Source organism: Thunnus albacares, chromosome 12 (genome assembly GCF_914725855.1).
Source record: "Thunnus albacares chromosome 12, fThuAlb1.1, whole genome shotgun sequence".
Lineage (NCBI taxonomy): Eukaryota > Metazoa > Chordata > Actinopteri > Scombriformes > Scombridae > Thunnus > Thunnus albacares.
In genome coordinates this window covers 29,404,946-29,424,629 of record NC_058117.1, presented here as the reverse complement: position 1 = coordinate 29,424,629, position 19,684 = coordinate 29,404,946, and the positions used below count along the sequence as shown (strand labels likewise).

General features: G+C 38.6%; 1 protein-coding gene across 2 annotated transcripts in view; it reads left to right on the top strand.

Moving 5' to 3' along the window:
• The window catches only part of adcy8 (adenylate cyclase 8 (brain)), a 119,924-nt gene that overhangs the window by 40,183 nt on the left and 60,057 nt on the right, over positions 1-19,684 (top strand). For both annotated transcript variants that reach the window (XM_044368096.1, XM_044368095.1), the window contains exons 2-5: positions 4,267-4,416; positions 15,152-15,282; positions 17,474-17,585; positions 19,463-19,590. In XM_044368096.1, the coding sequence (XP_044224031.1) occupies positions 4,267-4,416; positions 15,152-15,282; positions 17,474-17,585; positions 19,463-19,590 (521 nt within the window). The remainder of the gene's footprint in view (positions 1-4,266; positions 4,417-15,151; positions 15,283-17,473; positions 17,586-19,462; positions 19,591-19,684) is intronic.

Below are 19,684 nucleotides of genomic sequence, written 5' to 3'. Positions count from 1 at the left end.
TCAAGATTAAAATAAGCTTCTTAAACCAATGCGGCCCAATGTGACAGTTTGGATGCAACAGAGGAAATGAAGCTCATAACTGAACACTTTCAATGAGAAAATTTTATAATTTGAGGGTATGAATGATTAATTTGAGGGGAATATTTTACATAACTGACTATACAAATATTAATTTCAGTTTATGTGACAACATGAAGGTCACCAGAGAGGAGATACACGTGAAATATTCATATTTATCTGGTAGCAAATCCTTAAATTGAAGCATTAGTAGTAAGTATTAACATTTATTTAAACTTTTATCCAGATGGGGTTGATAATAAGATGAATACTGGATAATATGACACTTTTTGTCCCATTGATCTTCATGTTATATTATTGCATATTTTATTTATTCCTTCTGTTATTCTTTATTTCATGCAGCAGCGTATCTCAAACGTTCCTCTCTGATTGAACAGATGTTTGCTTAAACATAGAAAACTGATTCATGCTGGTGGTAAATATCAGCTGCTGTTTCGTCAGATCGGTTTTAGTTACTCGTGTTGAGAAAAGTTTGACTTGTTCGGCTCATAAAACACTTTTTAAACGTCTCGTCGTTGGAAAGTGAATATGCTGGAGATGAAAACACAAAACTTTGTTGGACCTCTGAGATGAATTTATAAAAGACTGTGTGACCACTGTTGAATACTGGGGAAGATGTTCATACTGCTGGTGTTGGTGGTAAAAGGAGTAAACGTACTGTTGGACGATCCGTGACCTGGTTTATTGTTTCGGCTCTGATCTTCAGTCCACTCTGGTGTCAGATGTCCTCGTCTCTTGTCAGTGGATGTCTTGGCTCGTTGACTTTAATCCCACATTCATTTTTAATCACTTATTTGAAGCTGAAGTAAAAACCGCATGACTGCAGGTTCTATTTGTTCTTGTTTGTTCTGAATCAGCGGATGAGTTCATGAACTTGGTGGTTTGGTTTCACACACACACAAAGAGGATGTTTAGTCCTCTCATTGGTCAGATGTGTGTGAGGAGGCAGTGAGTGTGGTTCTGAGTGAGTCCCAAACCAAATGTACCAAAGAATCCGGTTCTTGAACTCTTGGATCCATGAAAATCGACAAATTACTATTTTCAGAAGCACGTGGCTTCATGAGAAAACAAAGCTTCTGTTCTGTTCTTTTGCTTTTCCGTCAGCAGCACTAAACTCACTCTATCGATTCACCACAGAAAAGCCACCGTGCTGCACAATCTGAAGCTTTGAGACTCGTTATGAACTCCGGCGCTCGTTAGTTGACTTTGTTCTGAATATCTCAGCTGAAGATGTTACAAACTAAAACAGGATGTGAGCTGGAAAAATGAAATCTGAACACCTGCAACTTTTCATTTCATGTTCACATCAGATATGTTGGGCTGCGACTAACGATTATCATCATTATCAGTTAATCCTCCGTTAATTTCTCAGTTATTCGTTTGGTCTATAAAATGTCAGTAAATGGTGATAAATGTTGATTACTGTCTCTCAGGTGATCAGACAAAACAAGATATTTGATGAAGTCACCTTGGATTTTAAAACATTATAAAAGGTTATCTTCATTATCACTTCATCTGTTGATCATTATCTTTGATTAATCGATCAGTCGTTCGATAAGATGTCAGAAAAAGGTGAAACAATCCATCACTGACATCCTCACATGTCTCACAACTTAAAGATATTGAGTTTATTATCATAGAAGACAAAAGAAACAAGAAAATATCCACATTTAAGAAGCAGGAACAAGAGAATTTCAGTGTTTTTTCATCATTTTTCTTTCTATCGACTATTAATCGATTAATTGTTGCAGCTCCACTGATGTGTTTTGTTGAAATAACAGTAAATTAGGACTTAAGCCGTCATTCATGACTTTACCTGGATGACAGCCAGCCATCCAGTCAAACCAGCTCACTGTCTGTACTAGGGGTGTGCCCGAATACAAATAGCACAAATAGTTGGTTTTTTACAAATATTTGTTTCATACAAATATTTTATTTGTTTTCGGAGAGAAAAAAAAACCAAGTCAAATACCAGCGAGCAGGTCGGTTACATCACTATCTCAGTGTCTCTCCTCTGCTCCGCTGTTACGTCTGTCAGCAGGTCTCAACGAGGGGAGTCACATCCACCTGCTACATGACGCACATTTCCTTATTTGGGCATCACTCCTGGAGTTGGGGGTGTTCTCCAGAGATAAAGCTGAACTACTGACACAAGCTTATTGTAACACTTTAATTTTAAAATTAAAAGCGTAATAAAAACAAAAACAGGATTTAAAAGCCTTTTTCCACTTTTATTCAAATACAAATACAAATAATTTTGCTGCCTCATCAAATACAAATACAAATACAAATACTGGGCTCTCTGCACATCCCTGGTCATTACTGGATGTGTTGAACGTACAATATGTGACTGTATGATCTGTGGATAAATGAAGCTGTTCATCAGACAGAGGACTCTTTATGCAGTTAACGTGTAAAAATCAGATGGTAGGCTATACTGTCTGACACTTGCATTATACGATCACAAACATAAATGTGTTGCAGCAGCACGATGACCGATCAGATAAGACACACCGTAAAACAGAGAACACACGACCCTTTCTTGTTGCCTCTGAATGTTATATTTTATTTAAACAAGTCTTTACATCTTCACGTAATGAAGCGTGGGGTCATGAGATGGAAGGATAGAGGGTCCTGTTCACACAATAATCAGTCACGGTGGTTTCCGTGCTGGTCTCCCTCGAAATGCTAATCGACTTCAATTACAGCACAGCGCAGACAAAGAGCCAAAGGTTTCTGTTCAAGACGGTCAGAGTCTTAAGAAAAGACTCATTCCTGTGGTTCCAGAGTGGAAGTGAAGCATGTTTATGTGGACAGATGAAGGTCTGTGGGAATGTGGAAGTTATTCAGTCTCTAAACACGAGAAGGGAAATTGGTTGTGACGCAGACTTTGTGAAAAAAAAAGCCCAACATGACTGTAGCTTCTGTTTGACCTGCACAGTCTGGATGTGAAAATGCTGCCTGATTTCTGTCATTGTAATTAGAAGAAATGCAACATTTCTCATCAATGTGAAACACAGGATGCTGTAAAAGTGGAATTTCAGCCAGGAAACGTTAGCATCAAGCTAACAGAGCTCATCGGCCCTGTGTGGGCAGATTGCTCCGTCTTTAGCGGTTCGATGTCGGTCAGAATGTGATTGAAACATGAGGATTTAATGGAAATTTATGAAAGTAAAATGTAGTTCGTGGAGCAGAAGCTTGTGGCTTTTATTTTGTGTTTTTTCCAAAGTGTCAGTTTGTTGTTGGAGCAGCTTATAACGGGACAGAAAAGACGTTTAGCCGCCTGATAAAACCGGAATAAACTGTGTTGAAAGGTTTAGTAGATTATAATCTTCATTATAATGACTAAACATTCAACATATAACTGCTTCTACAGGATCTGCTGGACATATTTCTTGCCAAAAAAGCTTAAAAAGTGAAATACTTTACAAACGCTCCAGAGTTTTTTGCAGGGTTACAAGTGAAGTTCTGCATGCAGTGAAATGTGTAGACTTACAACCAGCAGACATACATACAGCCTCAGATGAACAGGAGCAAACAAAATAACTATTTTTCATATTTTTTTTACTACACTTGTTTATTGTTAAGATAAACACATTTTCAAATGTGGGAAGAAGCCAACTGAAACCTTTGTTCATGTTTTGTCTTAAAGATCCCTCCAGACGTGTTGTAAACCATATGAAAATAATCTGCTTTGATTCAGCTGTCAGGTCACAAATCACGCTCATAGCTTCACGTGTTTTACTTAAAACTCAGATTTAAGGGAAGCAGTGAAAACTGCACAGAGAAGAGAACAACGTCCAACTGAAGGAAGAAGAAGAAAAACATGTTTTTAGCCAGAGGGGAACTTTAAAATATGTATTTGGTGCTACAGACGTCTTAAAATAATTCAAGCGTTACATGTGCATTTAGTTTGTGTGCTGCAGCAGAAAGAAAAGAAGAATTTCACCTGATATCAGCCAGTTTATGGTTATAAGTAACCTACAAGTCTAAAAAACAAACATAACCGTATGGCAACTTTTGCTGTCGACAACATTCATTAAAACAGAGCAGGACACAGCATCCATGACCTCTAGTTCCTGATGAAGATGAAGGTTTAAAACATACGTAAACGTCAGCTTTTCCTCTCTGGTTGAACAGTAATCGGTGTGATCTGACTGTGTGTCTCTCTCTCTGTGTGTGTTTCAGGTAGCGGCTCAGGCTGTGTTGTTCATGTGTATGAACACCGCTGGGATATTCATCAGTTACCTGTCTGACCGAGCTCAGCGTCAGGCCTTCCTGGAGACGCGGCGCTGCATCGAGGCTCGGCTGCGGCTCGAGACAGAAAACCAGAGACAGGTGAGTCCGTTTACCGTTTTTACACAAATGTGTCTTTGTGTCACATATTTAGAAATGTTTATTAAGTATGACCAGAAGTATAAGAAGGAGAACTTTTAACAGTTTCCAGATTGTGTAGCTCACATCAAGTAGTATTAATATTTTATGAGTGATGAAATAACTAAATGAAAACAGAGTTTCTGTATTATGTTCACTATCAATACAGTTTTTGACACTACTTAGGCTGAAAATGTCCCAGTTAACATGGTTCCATGATAATCTCCTCTATCCATTCATAAACTAATAATTTGTGCTGGATTGAAAACATCTGCCTAAAAAGACAAAACAATTAAACGTCTCCTAGAACATGTGTAGTACTACTCACATGCAAAATAAGTGCATTTCTGAATAGTTGAACTTGTTCTGAATACAAAAAAAATGGCACATGTGGGTGACACATAAACATTATAAATGAGCAAAAACACCCAAAAGAGTTCAAAGAGTTAAAGGAAGTAGGGATAATAAATACCTGTGTGTGTTCACCTGAGTGGCTGCTGTGTTTCCACTTGAAGCTGTGGAGGCAGCAGCGACAACTGAAAGTGCCTTGAGAGTGTTTTTTAATGCAAGAGGTTTAAAGGGGACGTATCGAGCACATTTCCAGGTCTATATTTATATATTCTGGGGCTCTACTGGAATATATTTGCATGATTTATAGTTAAAAACTTCCCTATTTATCTTCTACTGGCTCTTTATGCAGCCCCTCAGGCAGGCCGTTTTAGCTCCTGTCTCTTTAAGACCCCGCCTCCTGATGAGCCCACTCTGTTCTGATTGGTCAGCTTTGGCACCTGAAGCAACGTAAACAAACATTAGTAGAAAGATTTCACTTCTTTTTCTCGTTTTTTACTTGAAATATAAACTTCTCAGATTCAAATCCATCCGTACATGTTAGAGCAACCTCAGCAACAAAGGTTACAGGATGGACGCACATTTATGGACGTGTGCGACGAACCGACGTCATCTCGTCGGGAAAGTAAAAGTACGACATTGTAAACGAAGCGTCTAGGGCAGCTGAAACCTGCAGGGAGCATTTTTACATACATTCACCTCATATTTTGGAACTTTTATTATCATAACAGGATATAAATGACAGAAAAACACACAAAAAAGCATGATATGTCCCCTTTAAAGACTCTTTTTCTGTGTGTGTGATGGCTGACTAACTTTCTGGGAGCTTCATTAGCTGCTAATGTATCTGTCTTAATATCTACAGTCAATTAACTGGTTACTTCATCATGATGGATGGTCTGATAACTTACTGCTGCAAAGAGAGAGAGACTTTTGATGTAATTGGATTGAAAAGGGGCTGCAGAAATCTAGCGTGTACTCTTTAGTGAACAGTGACCTCTAGGTGACCTTCAGCAACCACTGCTGCAAAACGAACACACACAACACAATTACATGTTTTTACTTCCTGTTGTTTAGTGCTGATGCTCAGCGTGAGCAGAGTTTGATGAAGGAAGCAAAACGATTGATGGATTTCAGTTGACAGGACTGAATGTTAGCAGATCGGCTAATGAGCCCGTCGAGAGGAGAATAACATGGACGCTGCATCGATCCTCTGCTGTCACACACACACACACACACACACACACACACTTAAATAGAAACAATACACAGAGTGCAAGTCAGACAAGCACAGAAGTATACACACAAACATACAGCGATGGAGCTATTAGAGTATCAGCTGACACACACACACACACACACACACACACACACACACACACACACACACACACACTCACGATGACAGATAGTGAGCTTTGTTTACGCAGTGCAGTGGTCACTCAGGCTCTGAGAAGCCACAGAAAGCTTTTACGGCATCATGTTTCCTGGAAGGGTTCGGGCTCTGATAAGCTCTAGGATGATTGTAATGGAGCGAGGTGGGGGCCCCGCCCCAAGCAGACCGCCTTAATGTTAACCAATCAGAGCCCGGCGTTTCTGTCAACATGCTGTGAGAACACAGAGCCACAGAGCAAGATGAGATAGACTTCTTTGCTCTCTCTCTGTGTGTGTGTGTCTTCTCTTTATCCTGGCGTGTTTCTTTAAAGAGTGACTGTGATATGAAGACAGAGTCTGAATAAATACAGTGTTTATAAAAAGTATTTACTGATCTGGGAGGTTTTTATGGTTTATTGTTTTATGTAGAGCTGCAACGATTAGTTCATCAAAAGAGCAGGAATTCAAGCAAAAATTGATGATAGTAAGAATTTGCTTACATTGTAGTAAATTGAATATTTTTGGCTTTTGGACTTTCGGTCAGAGAAAACAAGACATTTGATGACATCAACTTGTGCTCTAGCTTGTTGTAATGAGCATTTTTCACAGTTTTCTTATGATTTATAGACCAAATGATTAATAGTATATTTGAGAAACAAGTCAGCAGAATATAATCATTAGCTGCAGCCCTAAGTTTATACCACATTGAATCAAAGGAGATGTGCTGTGACTTTTCTGACACTGATCAACAGAGAAAGATACTTCTTTTCAATAAGTATTAATATGTTAAGCAAACATCTTCTTCTACCCTCCCTATGTGTGTAGCTGCAGTGAGATAAACACACTTCCAGTAAAGTGATCAGACAGCTGATGACTGTGATGTTTTTACTGGAAGCAAACATAAAACTGCGGAAACACTATTAAACAATAAACTCAATGACGGTGATTACAAATCAGAAAACAATGAGAGTTACTGTAAAATAAGTCAGTGTCAGTCAGTAACAAGGATACTGGATTCACAAACGTATCGACTTCAAATTAGTTACATAACATTAAGTTTTCATAGAAAGCAGAAGTCAAACAAGTCAAACATGAAAACCTCATTAAATATTTGTAACTATGCCAATAAGAACCTTTTCTCAACAGTATGTCGAGTGGTTTCATATGTTAAGACAAAGACGGGAGATTTCTGAAAAACCATCTAACGTCGTTGTTTATTCAATATTTATGTTTTTAGTGGCAAATTGACGTCACTTGAGTCAGTTCACACAGCAGCTCCGTCTGGAGACATAAAAGACTTTTTTACTACTTTTAAACACTGAGAACATCTGGAAACAGTGGAGTTAAAGTGTTTCACCTGACAGCAGCAATGTGATATCATCTAAATGCCCAAAATATGAATATAAAACAGTCATTCTTGGGAGCAATGATACATCTTACAAGACTTTAAAGAAACAGATCTTCATGGTTCAGTGCAGAAACACAGATAATCACGAATATGAACCAACTTTAGACGCTGACATTAAATTGGATTTAAAAACTCTTTTATTACTGACTTTAAAGTGAAAAAAACACCACCAGCAACAATAAAAGCAGGACAAAGGAAACAAGCTGTTTTGAAGTGAACCTTTAACTTCCCAACAGAATCTGAATATGAAGATCGAGGTTGTCAGTGAGCTGCTGGAGGGTTTCTGCTCTCGGCTAGAATCAAGCTGCGCTAATGACTTCCAAAGCAAATGTGACACTGAGTCCGCTGGCTCTCCGCTGTCCAAACCAGAGAGCATGTCCAGTGGAGCAAACACGGTGCTGCCCCCGTTCACTGCCCACACTGCAAAAAATGTCCAGCTGAACAAGTCATGTCTAATAATAATAATAAAAAAAGATTGCTTACAGTTATTTTAAAAAAACAAACATTGTAAATAAGCCAAACCAACATTTTTTTAAATTGTTATTTCTTGAAAATGTCTATTTTCTCGTTTTTTTGTATTAGCAAATATTAATAAATAATGTCATTGATTGATGATGTGATGCAGTTGATTCTTCAAAATATCTCATAAACACTGAAGTTACAGCGTTCAACAAAGCTTCATTGTCATTGTTTCCAACAATAAGACTGCATTTTCTACTCCAAACAGCTGCAGAGTCTTCAAGAGATACTTAATATCTGAAATATTGAATATAAAAGGACATAAATTTATCAAATTTGGACTTGGTTTAGTTTTATTCTGTCATAAAACAACCTATAGATGTCACACTTTTCCACACATTCACCAGGAAAACTAACAAAAGCACAAAGATTCAAAGCATGAACTTAAAATAAACTGAACTGTAGCAAAACTGTAAACAGCACATTAAAAAGTAGTATGTATAAAACTGAAGGATAAGAACACTAAAACACTAAAAAGTTATTTCCATAATGGACCCTGAACTGCAACAAATCATGACAACAACAAGGGCTGCTGCTCCTCTGTCACATTATTGACTGAAAGTTGTGACATGCAGATTTATATACAGTCGATACTCATTATACAAGCCGTACATTTTCACTCAAATACATTCAACCATTTAACCTGTTTCTCACATCATCTGGTAAACTGTTCATTTTAGCCTCCATTTACTGGAAGGATTTGGGTCCAAAAGTGCCATATCTTTGTATTTTGGCATCATTTTGACTCTTCTTCTGTATGTTTTCATTAGAAGGAAAGCTGGTAAATAAAAGATTGTGGTATCAATAAAAAATACTGTACAAAACACTGAGAAAAACAGTGCTGGAACCAGATAAATCTGAGGGGTGGTGAGATGATTAATGGGAGAGGAAAGAAGAAAAAACAAAGTTCTGATACACAAATCTGTTTTCAGTTTTTGGACTTTTTCTCTAATCTTTGATTTTTGCTGAAATATTGGATCATTTGAACATTTATTGAAATGAAAGCATGTGAGAAGTTTAGAGGGAAAAATCACTATTTGGTGGAGCTGTTAACAACTCATAGACATGTGAAATGTGACCCCGACTACACACTGCTTTTTGTAAGACGCCAAAAGCCAAAAAAGGTTGGAAACCACTGGTTTCATCTTTAACAATGTGTTGTATTTTAAAAGCTTGTTATATTATCCATTGTGTCAAATCTTCATCTGAAAAGTAACTAAAGCTGTCAAATAAATGTGGTGGAGTAGAAAGAACAATATTTCCCTCTGAAATGTAGTGGAGTGGAAGTATAAAGTAGCATCACATGGAAATACTCATGTAAAGTACAAGTACCTCAAAATTGTACCTGAGTTAATATATTTAGATACTTTCCACCACTGAGGAAAAGCTCCTGCACACTGTCTCGCTTACTGCTGGAATATTTATTAGTTCATAACGTTTCTGTCTGCCGACCTTCATCAGGCAGCATCACAACTCTTCCACATACTGTATAAACACATAGAAATGATTAACAGGCCCCGTCTCCCAAAAGACTGAACGATGAGCTTTTACTTCATGTAATCTTAGTCTTATTTTTCTAAAGTCCTACTCATGTATGTGGAAGGTTACAGTATATTGATTAGATGAATACCCGTCCCAGTATTCTGGAGCTGGACAAAAAAATAAAAACTTAATGTAGCCAAGTCTCTCAGCACACAACACAGACACCACAGATCAATCACAGAGAACGTCCTGTTATTCACAACTGCGTTCACACACTTTAACATAAATACTTTAACATAAATCCACTGTGCGGCTCTGGTCCGGTCGCTCTAGTCACTCGATATTTACAGGCTCCGCCAAACTAATATTTGACGGTTGGCGTGCCGTCTGTCTGTGGCGTGCAGCGATCATCTAAGTTTCCAGCACGCTACTGCATTTAAAGGGAGAGTATAATTACCCAACGAGCACCAGCTGTGCCAATCAATCACCTGGCACTGCTCTCATGAGCCATCTCCACCTCTGTGTCCTGCAGCTGAATGCCACTCACATCCACCCCACAACTGGACCTCCTTATTCTGGCTTCTTCTTCATTAATATGACTATAATCACTGCTTTTCTTATTCTTTGCAGTGTGATATATGCATGGATTAAAGAGTAATGGTCCTTTGCACTCTTTCATTTCTAGCCTATTCTAATATTTTTTATACAATCTAGATTATATGGATGTTACTGTAGAGATTTATGATAAATTCGATGATTGAGGCCACTTAAATGGAAGTGTTGTGATGCTTCCTGAACACCTGATGAATATCGGACAGACAGAAAACTTTATATTATAATGTTATATTACGTAATAAACAGTGTGCAGGGGCCTTTTCATTGTTTTTAAGTTACTTTCCTCCGATGTACCTGTCACAAAATCAGGTGTGCAGAGATGTTTTATTACAATTTGGAGGTTTGATATTCAAAAACAAAATGTTATTAAGACAGAAGAATATAATTTTTCACATGATTCTAAAAGGCAGCCATGAAGCAAGAGGAAGTTTCCATGTAAACACAGCTGCTGTTTGATTGACAGGTGACTCACAGCACTGAGACTCTGAGGCTTTGAAACTGGGAGGGGGAAAAAAAAAGGAAACCGAGCTCCTCAGAGACTCACACTTTCAATTCAAGACGACTGGCTGGGATCAACATTTCTTGCAGTGAATCTCCACCGCTGAACCCCGCAGCGTTTGGTTGCGACGCAGCAGCCGAAGCATTAGCAATGCTCCACTGAAATGTTTGTCTGTCTAGACCTTAATTTGAGGATGCACTGTTCCGCTTTCCAGCACAGATACCAGGTCAACACAACACAATGCAGCAGAGCAGAGAGCAAGAGGGCGTTTAACACTCACGACTGACGGTTACAGCTTCATGACAGCAGCTTCAAGTCTTCTATTCACAGTGTCACATAGTGCTACAACACTGATACCTGCAACAAATACCTGTGGTGGAGTAACAGTGGAGTAAACAGTCATATAAATTGATAATTAAATAGAAGTCAGCACAAATTCCCCAGATATCAGACTGGAACTGAATATTTTCATTGTTGGACCAACAGAGATGTTGTAAATGATTATCATTTATATATTTTATATATTTTATTTAGTCCTTTTCCTTCAAAGTCCATTCACAAACACTGAGAATGGACTTTACAGTGAAGTAGGAGACATCTTGTGTCCATTCTGTAGTTTTTAATGAGGGAGAAGAAGAAGATGCCATTTGAACAATGTTTTTTACATGGTAATTATACTTTTTTTTTTGTGGAAAAACCATATCAGACACACATTATTGTTCCAGCACCTGTTTCGAATGTTATCAGCCCATTAAATGGTTGTTATCAGTTGTTATCACTACTATTATAAAGCTGCAGGCTGATAACATCAGTAGCAGAGTATTGTATATTTTATATAACTCCGTACATGTCTGGAGGAGATCTCTGGGTAGCCACTATTACACTATTAATAGTAATTATAAACAATTATTTCAACTGTATCCAGGTGGGTTTGATAATAAGATGAATACTGGATAATGAGATACTTTTATATATATTTTATTTATTCCTTCAGTCTTTCACTGAGGCGGCAGCGTATCTCAAACGTTCCCCTGTGATTGAATAGATGTTGCTTGAACACAGAAAACTGATTCATGTTGATGGCAAATATCAGCTGCTGTTTTGTCAGATCGTTTTAGGTACTCATATTGAGAAAAGTTTGACCTGTTTGGGTCATGAAACACTTTTTAAACGTCTCGTCATGCAGCTGAACACGGAGCTCTTTGTTGTTGAAAAGTGAACATGTTGGAGATGAAAACACAAAAACAGCCGATATGTTGAACTGACAAGTCAATTAATTCACTATTTTTGTTTGTTGGACCCTTGAGATGACTTTGGAAATGGAAGTGTCTGTAATTTATGTTTTTACAGTAACAATATCTGACCTGACAGTGTTGGGTGTGTGAACCATGGCTGCCATGCCACTCAGGAGTGATACAGCACTTTTTTATCTAAAGCGCTTTACGATGTTTCTAATGCTAACTCACCCACACACACACTCACACACCGATGGCGCAGTCATCAGGAGCAATTTGGGGTTCAGTATCTTGGCCAAGGACACTTCGACATGTGGAGTGGAGGAGCCAGGGATTGAACCACCGTCCTTATGATTAGTGGACGACCTGCTCTACCTCTTAAGCCAAATTATCAGTGACTCTGCAGCTCCTCTCGGCTTTACGGAGCTTTATAGTGAGTTTCAGCTCGTTGTTTATTTGTCCGGCTGCAACTTTACTGTTTTGGTTCACTCTCAGCGCTCTCATAGCGTCGTTTCAGGCCGCAGCAGGCAGCAGTTTTTGTACATTACCTGACACAGTTAGCTGTAGACTAGCTGGTGAACATAGTGGAGCATTTAGCAACTAAAGAGCCAGATATTTCCCTCAGGAGTTGGTGGAGAGTAAAAACAGAGCTAAAAGAGAGTGAATATTGGACTTACATTCACCAGGTGGACAGAAACACGCCTCCAAATGAATGATAATGTTGCTCCGTTACTGCTGGATGTGGAAATAAGCAACTGTTTGCTAACAAGTTCAACATATCAACTTAAAAGCTGGTGGACAAAAAAAAAAATCTTTAAATTTTGTCTCAAAGCTTCAGAGCAGCAGTATTTTTTTCTATCCAGACTTTTTTTTATGAACCAGCAGGAGTCCAGAGCTGCTTCCTGTGTTGTGTCTGTGTGCCGACAGAGAGACTGAAGGCAGTGATGTCACAGCGTCACTCGACTGTTTTTCATTCAGGGTGATGATGATGAATGAAGATAGATGTGTGTTTTCGTCCCCTGCCCTCCCCCCCCCCCCCCCCCTCCTCCTCCTCTCTCTCCACTTGTGCTGGAGGTTTGAAGAGCCTCTCCAGAGCTCTCAGACAGCGTCATGCAGCTTCACTGAGTTCACGGGAGGTTACTGGAAAACTGTACACGATCCAAACACAGCACAAACCACTGCGTTACTCACAACCTGTGTATGAATCTCCTCTTCTACAAGGGCTTTGCGTCACTGGGGACTATTTGGTGTCCGCTATTGGCTCACATCACATTTTTATTGGTACTTATTTTAGTTTTTTTCTTTATTCCAGTCAAAAGACAGTCAGTGTGGAGCAGAAGGACAACAAATGAAAACATCTTACAGTCCAAACAGAAAGACAGTTAACTCTTTACCGCGATTCCCCACATTCACAAACTCAGAGCTTCGATTATTAGTCAATTAATTGAGAGTTATAAGTTAATTTGACAATCATTTTCTTGATTAATTGTCTATAAAATGTCAGAAAATAGTGAAAAATGTCTGCTATTAGGGCTGCAACGATTTGTCAATTAAATGCTTAATTGATTGATAAAACAATCGATTCATTGTTTTGAGTCATTTTTTATTTGACGCCCAAATTACTTCCAGTTTCTGAAATGTGAATATTTTCTGATGTCTTTGTGGACTGTTGAGACATTTGAGGACGTTCCCCTGATCTTTGGGAGATAGTGATTGACATTCACAATTTTCGGACATTTTATAGATGAAACAACTAATCTATTGATTGTTAAAATAATCGACACATGGAACTGATAATGAAAATGCTCGTTACAACTTCTTTACATCCAAGGTGATGTCTTCAAATGTCTTGTTTTGTTCCAAAGAAATTCAGTTTATGATTTGAGAAGCTGAAACCAGCAAATGTTTATCATTTTTGCTTGAAAAAAATGACTAAAAAGATTGCTCGATTATCAGAATAGTTGCTGATTGACTCTGTCGATTGATTAATTGTTGCAGAATTAATGATGAATAAATAAGGACGTGTAGTGAAACTTCCAAAGCAGGTGGAAGTGGAAACATTTCTTACAACTTTTACAGTTTTAAGATTAAAAACCTTAAAAATATTAGTATTCAATCTATACGACAATATGTGAAAAAGGAGAACAAGAACGTTGAAGTTTTAGAGTCGAGTTTACAACATCAGCAGCAGAGTCTGTATGAAAATATCACATTTTGTTCACTTTGTTCAAAATCTTGATGACATTTCATTCAAATAAATACATTAAATATGTTTTGGTAACTGGTGACTCACAAGTATCAGATTCAAATGATTTTCCCTCCTTCTGTCGTCCTCTTCATATAAACCACCAGAGACCAGCTGGACTTCCAAAACACGCTGTGGCGACTTCATCTTACATGATTTCTGGGTAGTGAAACTTGTTTTGAAAGTATTCAGCATATAAAGGAGGCAGTAGCTTGGCGTCGGTGCAGATTCCCGAGTCCAAGAAAAAAAAAAAAAAAAAAAATACTGAGGGACGCTGGATCGCTCTCACTCCAAATCTGTCTCTGCTTTTGCCAAGTGGCGCTGCGTCAGTGCAGAAAACCACAAGACATGTTCAGCTGTTTGTGTTTGTGAGGATCCTGCTCCGGGAGCTTAGACCCGCAGAGTCAGTGCCATCTTTTAAATCATTTCTTCCAGACAGGCCTTTATGTAATTTGTTTTTACAAGCTTTTGCAGTTGTGCTTGTACTGTTTAATACTCAGTTTTTGACCCGAGTCTCTATTTAATTCCTCTTTGGTCTTAATCTTGATGTTTTCTTTTCCACCGTAGAACATCTGACTCCTAAAATCATGAAGTTTTTTCAATTTATTATCTCAAATTTCCACTCTAATCTACAATAAACCTTCATCCTGTGATGTAATTTGTCTGTTTTTGACCCTCAAGTTTCTTGATTTTGTAAAATAAGTGTAAAAATCTCAATACATTAACATGATTTCAACCTTTTTTTACTACAAATCAGCTTGTTTCAAGAATTTGTCGAGGGTCAGTCTCCTGAAAGAAGACAGAAGACACTGCATCAAGAACTAGCAAACAGAGAAAATATGACTTTCAGGAGTCAATAACTGACAAAAATGACTGGATAAGATTTGGGATTTTTGCTGTGCAAATATCTGAATATTATTTGTCTTTGTTGTCGTTTCTGAGTTCTTATATGTTTCATTTTTTCTGTCCCACAGGAGAGACTGGTATTATCAGTCCTACCACGTTTTGTAGTTTTGGAAATGATCAACGACATGACAAATGTAGAGGACGAACACCTCCAGCATCAGTTTCACAGAATCTACATCCACCGCTACGAGAATGTCAGGTGAGGCTGCAGCTTTGGTCGTAAATTTCAATTTAAGCTTCGGTGTGAAGTGTCTCACTCTGCAGTTACTTAAAGGATAAGCTGGTTTTCAATTTTTGTCTTTTTGTCAACAAATCTTATTTTCCCAGTCAAACCAGCCATCAACTGATCTACTAGCAAGTATTGTGTGTGTATCAAAGTCTGATATATCTTATTCCTCTGTGCCGTAGACCTCTGTTGTTGTACACAAACTATTAAAAACATTGTACTTCATCGTACATTGTAAAGAGCTTCAGTACAAAGTCCAGAGGTTGTTTATATGTAGCACAACAAGCTAGCGAAGCTGTTAATAGTAACTGTGTTCCTGCACATGCTCAGTAGCATCAGCATTACACAGAACTACTCTCCTGAGACTGAAAACATGATGCTGTTATTAGTCTTTGGAGCCGTTTCTAAACAAACTGACTTGACCAAACTCTTCTTAATGAAGGAACATGTCACCCAGTGCAGAGGTGTGGCTCATTGACGTGTTTTTTCAGTAGTTTTTGAACAACATCCGAGGTCGACGGCACAGAGGAATAAGATATATCAGGCTATGTATGGCTATCGATTTCAAAGTCCTCTTACTTGTTTATAAAGCACTCAATGGATCAGGCCTGAGCTACATCAAAGAATCCCTGTTACCTTACGTTCCCTCACGAGCTCTCAGATCTTCCTCTGCAGGCTTGCTTGAGATCCATAAGGCTACCCTAAAGAAAATTGGAGATGCAGCTTTCCTCAATTAAACTCTCCTTACCTAAAGACGTTAGAGAAGCAGTCTCTGTGGAAAGCTTTAAACGACACTTAAAAACATGACTTTCACACCATATCATATACTAAAACATTTGAATCCATTTTAAGGCATTTTTTATTCATTTTCATGAATGATTATGACTTTTACTTAAGATTTTTAGCTGTGTTTCCTCTCTTTTAATGTGATGCACTATCTCTCATTTTTCTTGTTTGCCTCCTTTTATTCTATGCATGTATTCCTGTTTAATGTTCTGAATTATTATTGTTATTATTATTATTGTTGTTATTTTTTTCTCTTTTATCATTTGTTTTTTATCTTTTCAATGTGAAGCACTTTGAGCTGCATTTTGTATTAAAGGTGCTATACGAATAAAGTTTATTATTATTATTATTATTATTATTATTATTATTGATACACACACAATGCTTGTTAGTAGATCAGTTCATTGCTGGTTTGGAAAATCTGACCAGTTTATTTCCTGCTTCTTTTGTTGTTGCAGTTTAGAAATGAAGGTGAATTTCAAATGATCACTTTTATTGTGCTGTATTTGGGTTTTCTCTCTTGTGTCCCACCTTTTGGATTGTGACAATACATCACTATATGACCACAATAAAGTCTGTGAATAACATGTGCAGAGGTCTAATCAGATCAGCCTGTATAAGAGAAACACCTGTGTGAAGACGAGCAATAAACATCCATTGTGAGAGGGTTTAGGAATATATTTCTGCATATTTCAATGTTTCCCATACAGCTGTGCAAGTGTTTTCATTACCCTTAACAAAATTTGCATATGTAAACTCCAACTAAATCCTAATTCTAGCCCTAAATCTAATCTTTATTTCCTTCTCACCAAAACCTAACGTAATAATAAAGATAATAATAATCACAAAATTTGTGGCGAGATACAATCTACATTTCAGAGTTTATGTTATGAGACCATGTCGGCCATTCGGTGTCCAATAACACCCAATAAAATTTAGCCTCCCCTTTAACATCCAAGCCTGGTTTCTAGGAAATCTAATCTGGGTATTGTTAATGTTTGAGATTCAATTTCAGTCACTGTAGAACTTGATATACATCAGGTCTGATGCTGCTGTACTGTGAGTCTCATTATGTGTCAGGAAATCTTTCTGAGAGCTGCAGATATGTTTGTAATCGTTGATCTCTGAGAGTCACTTAAATATATTGGAATAAATCAGAGTTTGTGTCGTCACAAACCGATTAAGACTCTTTGGAAAGTAAATGTTCACAGATCTTAATGTCAGGTTGTACAGAAACAAACAGCACTTATATAATTACACTTAAGTTTAAATGCTCATTCAGTGTTTTTTTCCATGTTTTTATTTTTCTTGGTAGTTGATTGGATGGTTTTAAAGAACTGACCTGGATATCAAAGTGACATTTCCGTATTTTATTCAGCATTCTTTTCGCAGATGTTAAAGGCTTCACAAACCTCTCCACGACGCTGTCGGCACAGGAGCTGGTGCGAATGTTGAATGAACTCTTTGCACGCTTCGACCGTCTCGCACACGTAAGTGACTTCACTTTTCATCCCAGATGTTTTTTTAAAAATAATTTTTTTCAGCCTGTAATGCTCAATTTTCAAGTAATTTTTCATCCAAAATGTAAGTTTGCAGCATCAAACACTCACTCAGGCCTTTTATATCATTCTATAGCTTCACATTAGTGCTCTATATGTATTCAAATCTGTAAATTCAAATTTTGATCAAATTACGTATGTTTTAGCGTTAAAATGTCATTTTTCCAAGCCCTTCTAAAAACTTTTTCCCACGTGACCTGACATATGTTTCTGCATGAGGACGTTCCTGCATATAAACTGATATAAACCCCCCAGCCCGGCTAGCCAGTGTCCACAGAGACGGACTGAGCTCTCACTGTTGCTGCTGCTCTGCTAAACGTGCTAACAGACACACACAGACAGAGCAGACACTGTTGCTGCTGCTCTGCTGAACATGCTAACAGACACACAGACAGAGCAGACACTGTTGCTGCTGCTCTGCTAAACGTGCAAACAGACACACACAGACGGAGCAGTCACTGTTGCTGCTGCTCTGCTAAACGTGCTAACAGACACACACAGACGGAGCAGTCGCTGTTGCTGCTGCTCTGCTAAACATGTGAACAGACACACACAGACGGAGCAGTCGCTGTTGCTGTTGCTCTGCTAAACGTGCTAACAGACGCACACACAGACGGAGCAGTCACTGTTGCTGCTGCTCTGCTAAACGTGCTAACAGACACACACAGACGGAGCAGTCACTGTAGCTGCTGCTCTGCTAAACGTGCTAACAGACACACACAGACGGAGCAGTCGCTGTTGCTGCTGCTCTGCTAAACGTGCTAACAGACACACACAGACGGAGCAGTCGCTGTTGCTGCTGCTCTGCTAAACATGTGAACAGACACACACAGACGGAGCAGTCGCTGTTGCTGTTGCTCTGCTAAACGTGCTAACAGACGCACACACAGACGGAGCAGTCACTGTTGCTGCTGCTCTGCTAAACGTGCTAACAGACACACACAGACGGAGCAGTCACTGTTACTGCTGCTCAAAGTTTGAAAGATAAACTCTGAGCTCTCCTCCCGCCAGGATCAGAACAGAATCCGGTGAGACTCACTTGTGTTATTCATCCTGAAGCTCCGGCTCTACTCCCGGGTTTCTGCTCCAGAGCTCTCAGCACTCAGCAGCTGTCTGTCTGTCCGCTCTGTTTCGGTGCATTTCTAAACATCTCACACACTCAGACTCAGCGCTGCAACATTGCTCGTAGAATATCCGGACATTTTTGATGCTCTTTTTTCAGGTTCTAACATAGAGCGAGTGAGTGTGTTAGGAAGACAGTAGAAAAAAGCTCTAAAAAGCTGCTGTACACTACCTGCTCAGCGAGAAGAGAACAAAAACAGAGCTAAAAGAGAGTGAATATTAGACTTACATTCACCAGGTGGACAGAAACACGACTCCAAATGAATGATAATGTTGCTATCACATTCACTACTTGTTTCTGCTGAAAACTAGTAGATAAAAAAAGTCATTTAATGAAGGTTTAAGATCTCTTTCCTTAAAAGAAATCAAACTGTGGTGTCTAAGTGAGATGCTTTTTGAAGTAGAATCAAAACAGAGTGAATATCTGATTCAATATTCGCTCTTAGACTGAATGTTTATCTGATATTAGATTGAAGAGCATCTCAGACAGTCACGCTCGGCCAGTCAGGATTTCACAGTGTGTTAATGCAGCGCCAGGATTTTATTTGCCAATTATTTTTCTTTGCACTCCAATTTTAGATAATTTTCCTCCTTTGTAAAGTTGAATAAATGAATGTCTTTGTTGCTGCTGTTAGCCGCTCAGTGGCGTCACTCGTTTTACTGGTCTGACTGGTGTGTTTTTGCAGGAGCACCATTGTCTACGAATAAAGATCCTGGGAGACTGTTACTACTGCGTGTCTGGTCTACCTGAGCCCAGACAGGACCACGCTCACTGCTGTGTGGAGATGGGCCTCAGCATGATCAAAACCATCAGGTACAGTCCTCTTACACAAGAGACCACCTGCCCCCCTTTACGTCAATCTGATTGTAATTTAACATGTGCGTCTCATGTCTGAATAAAGCACTCT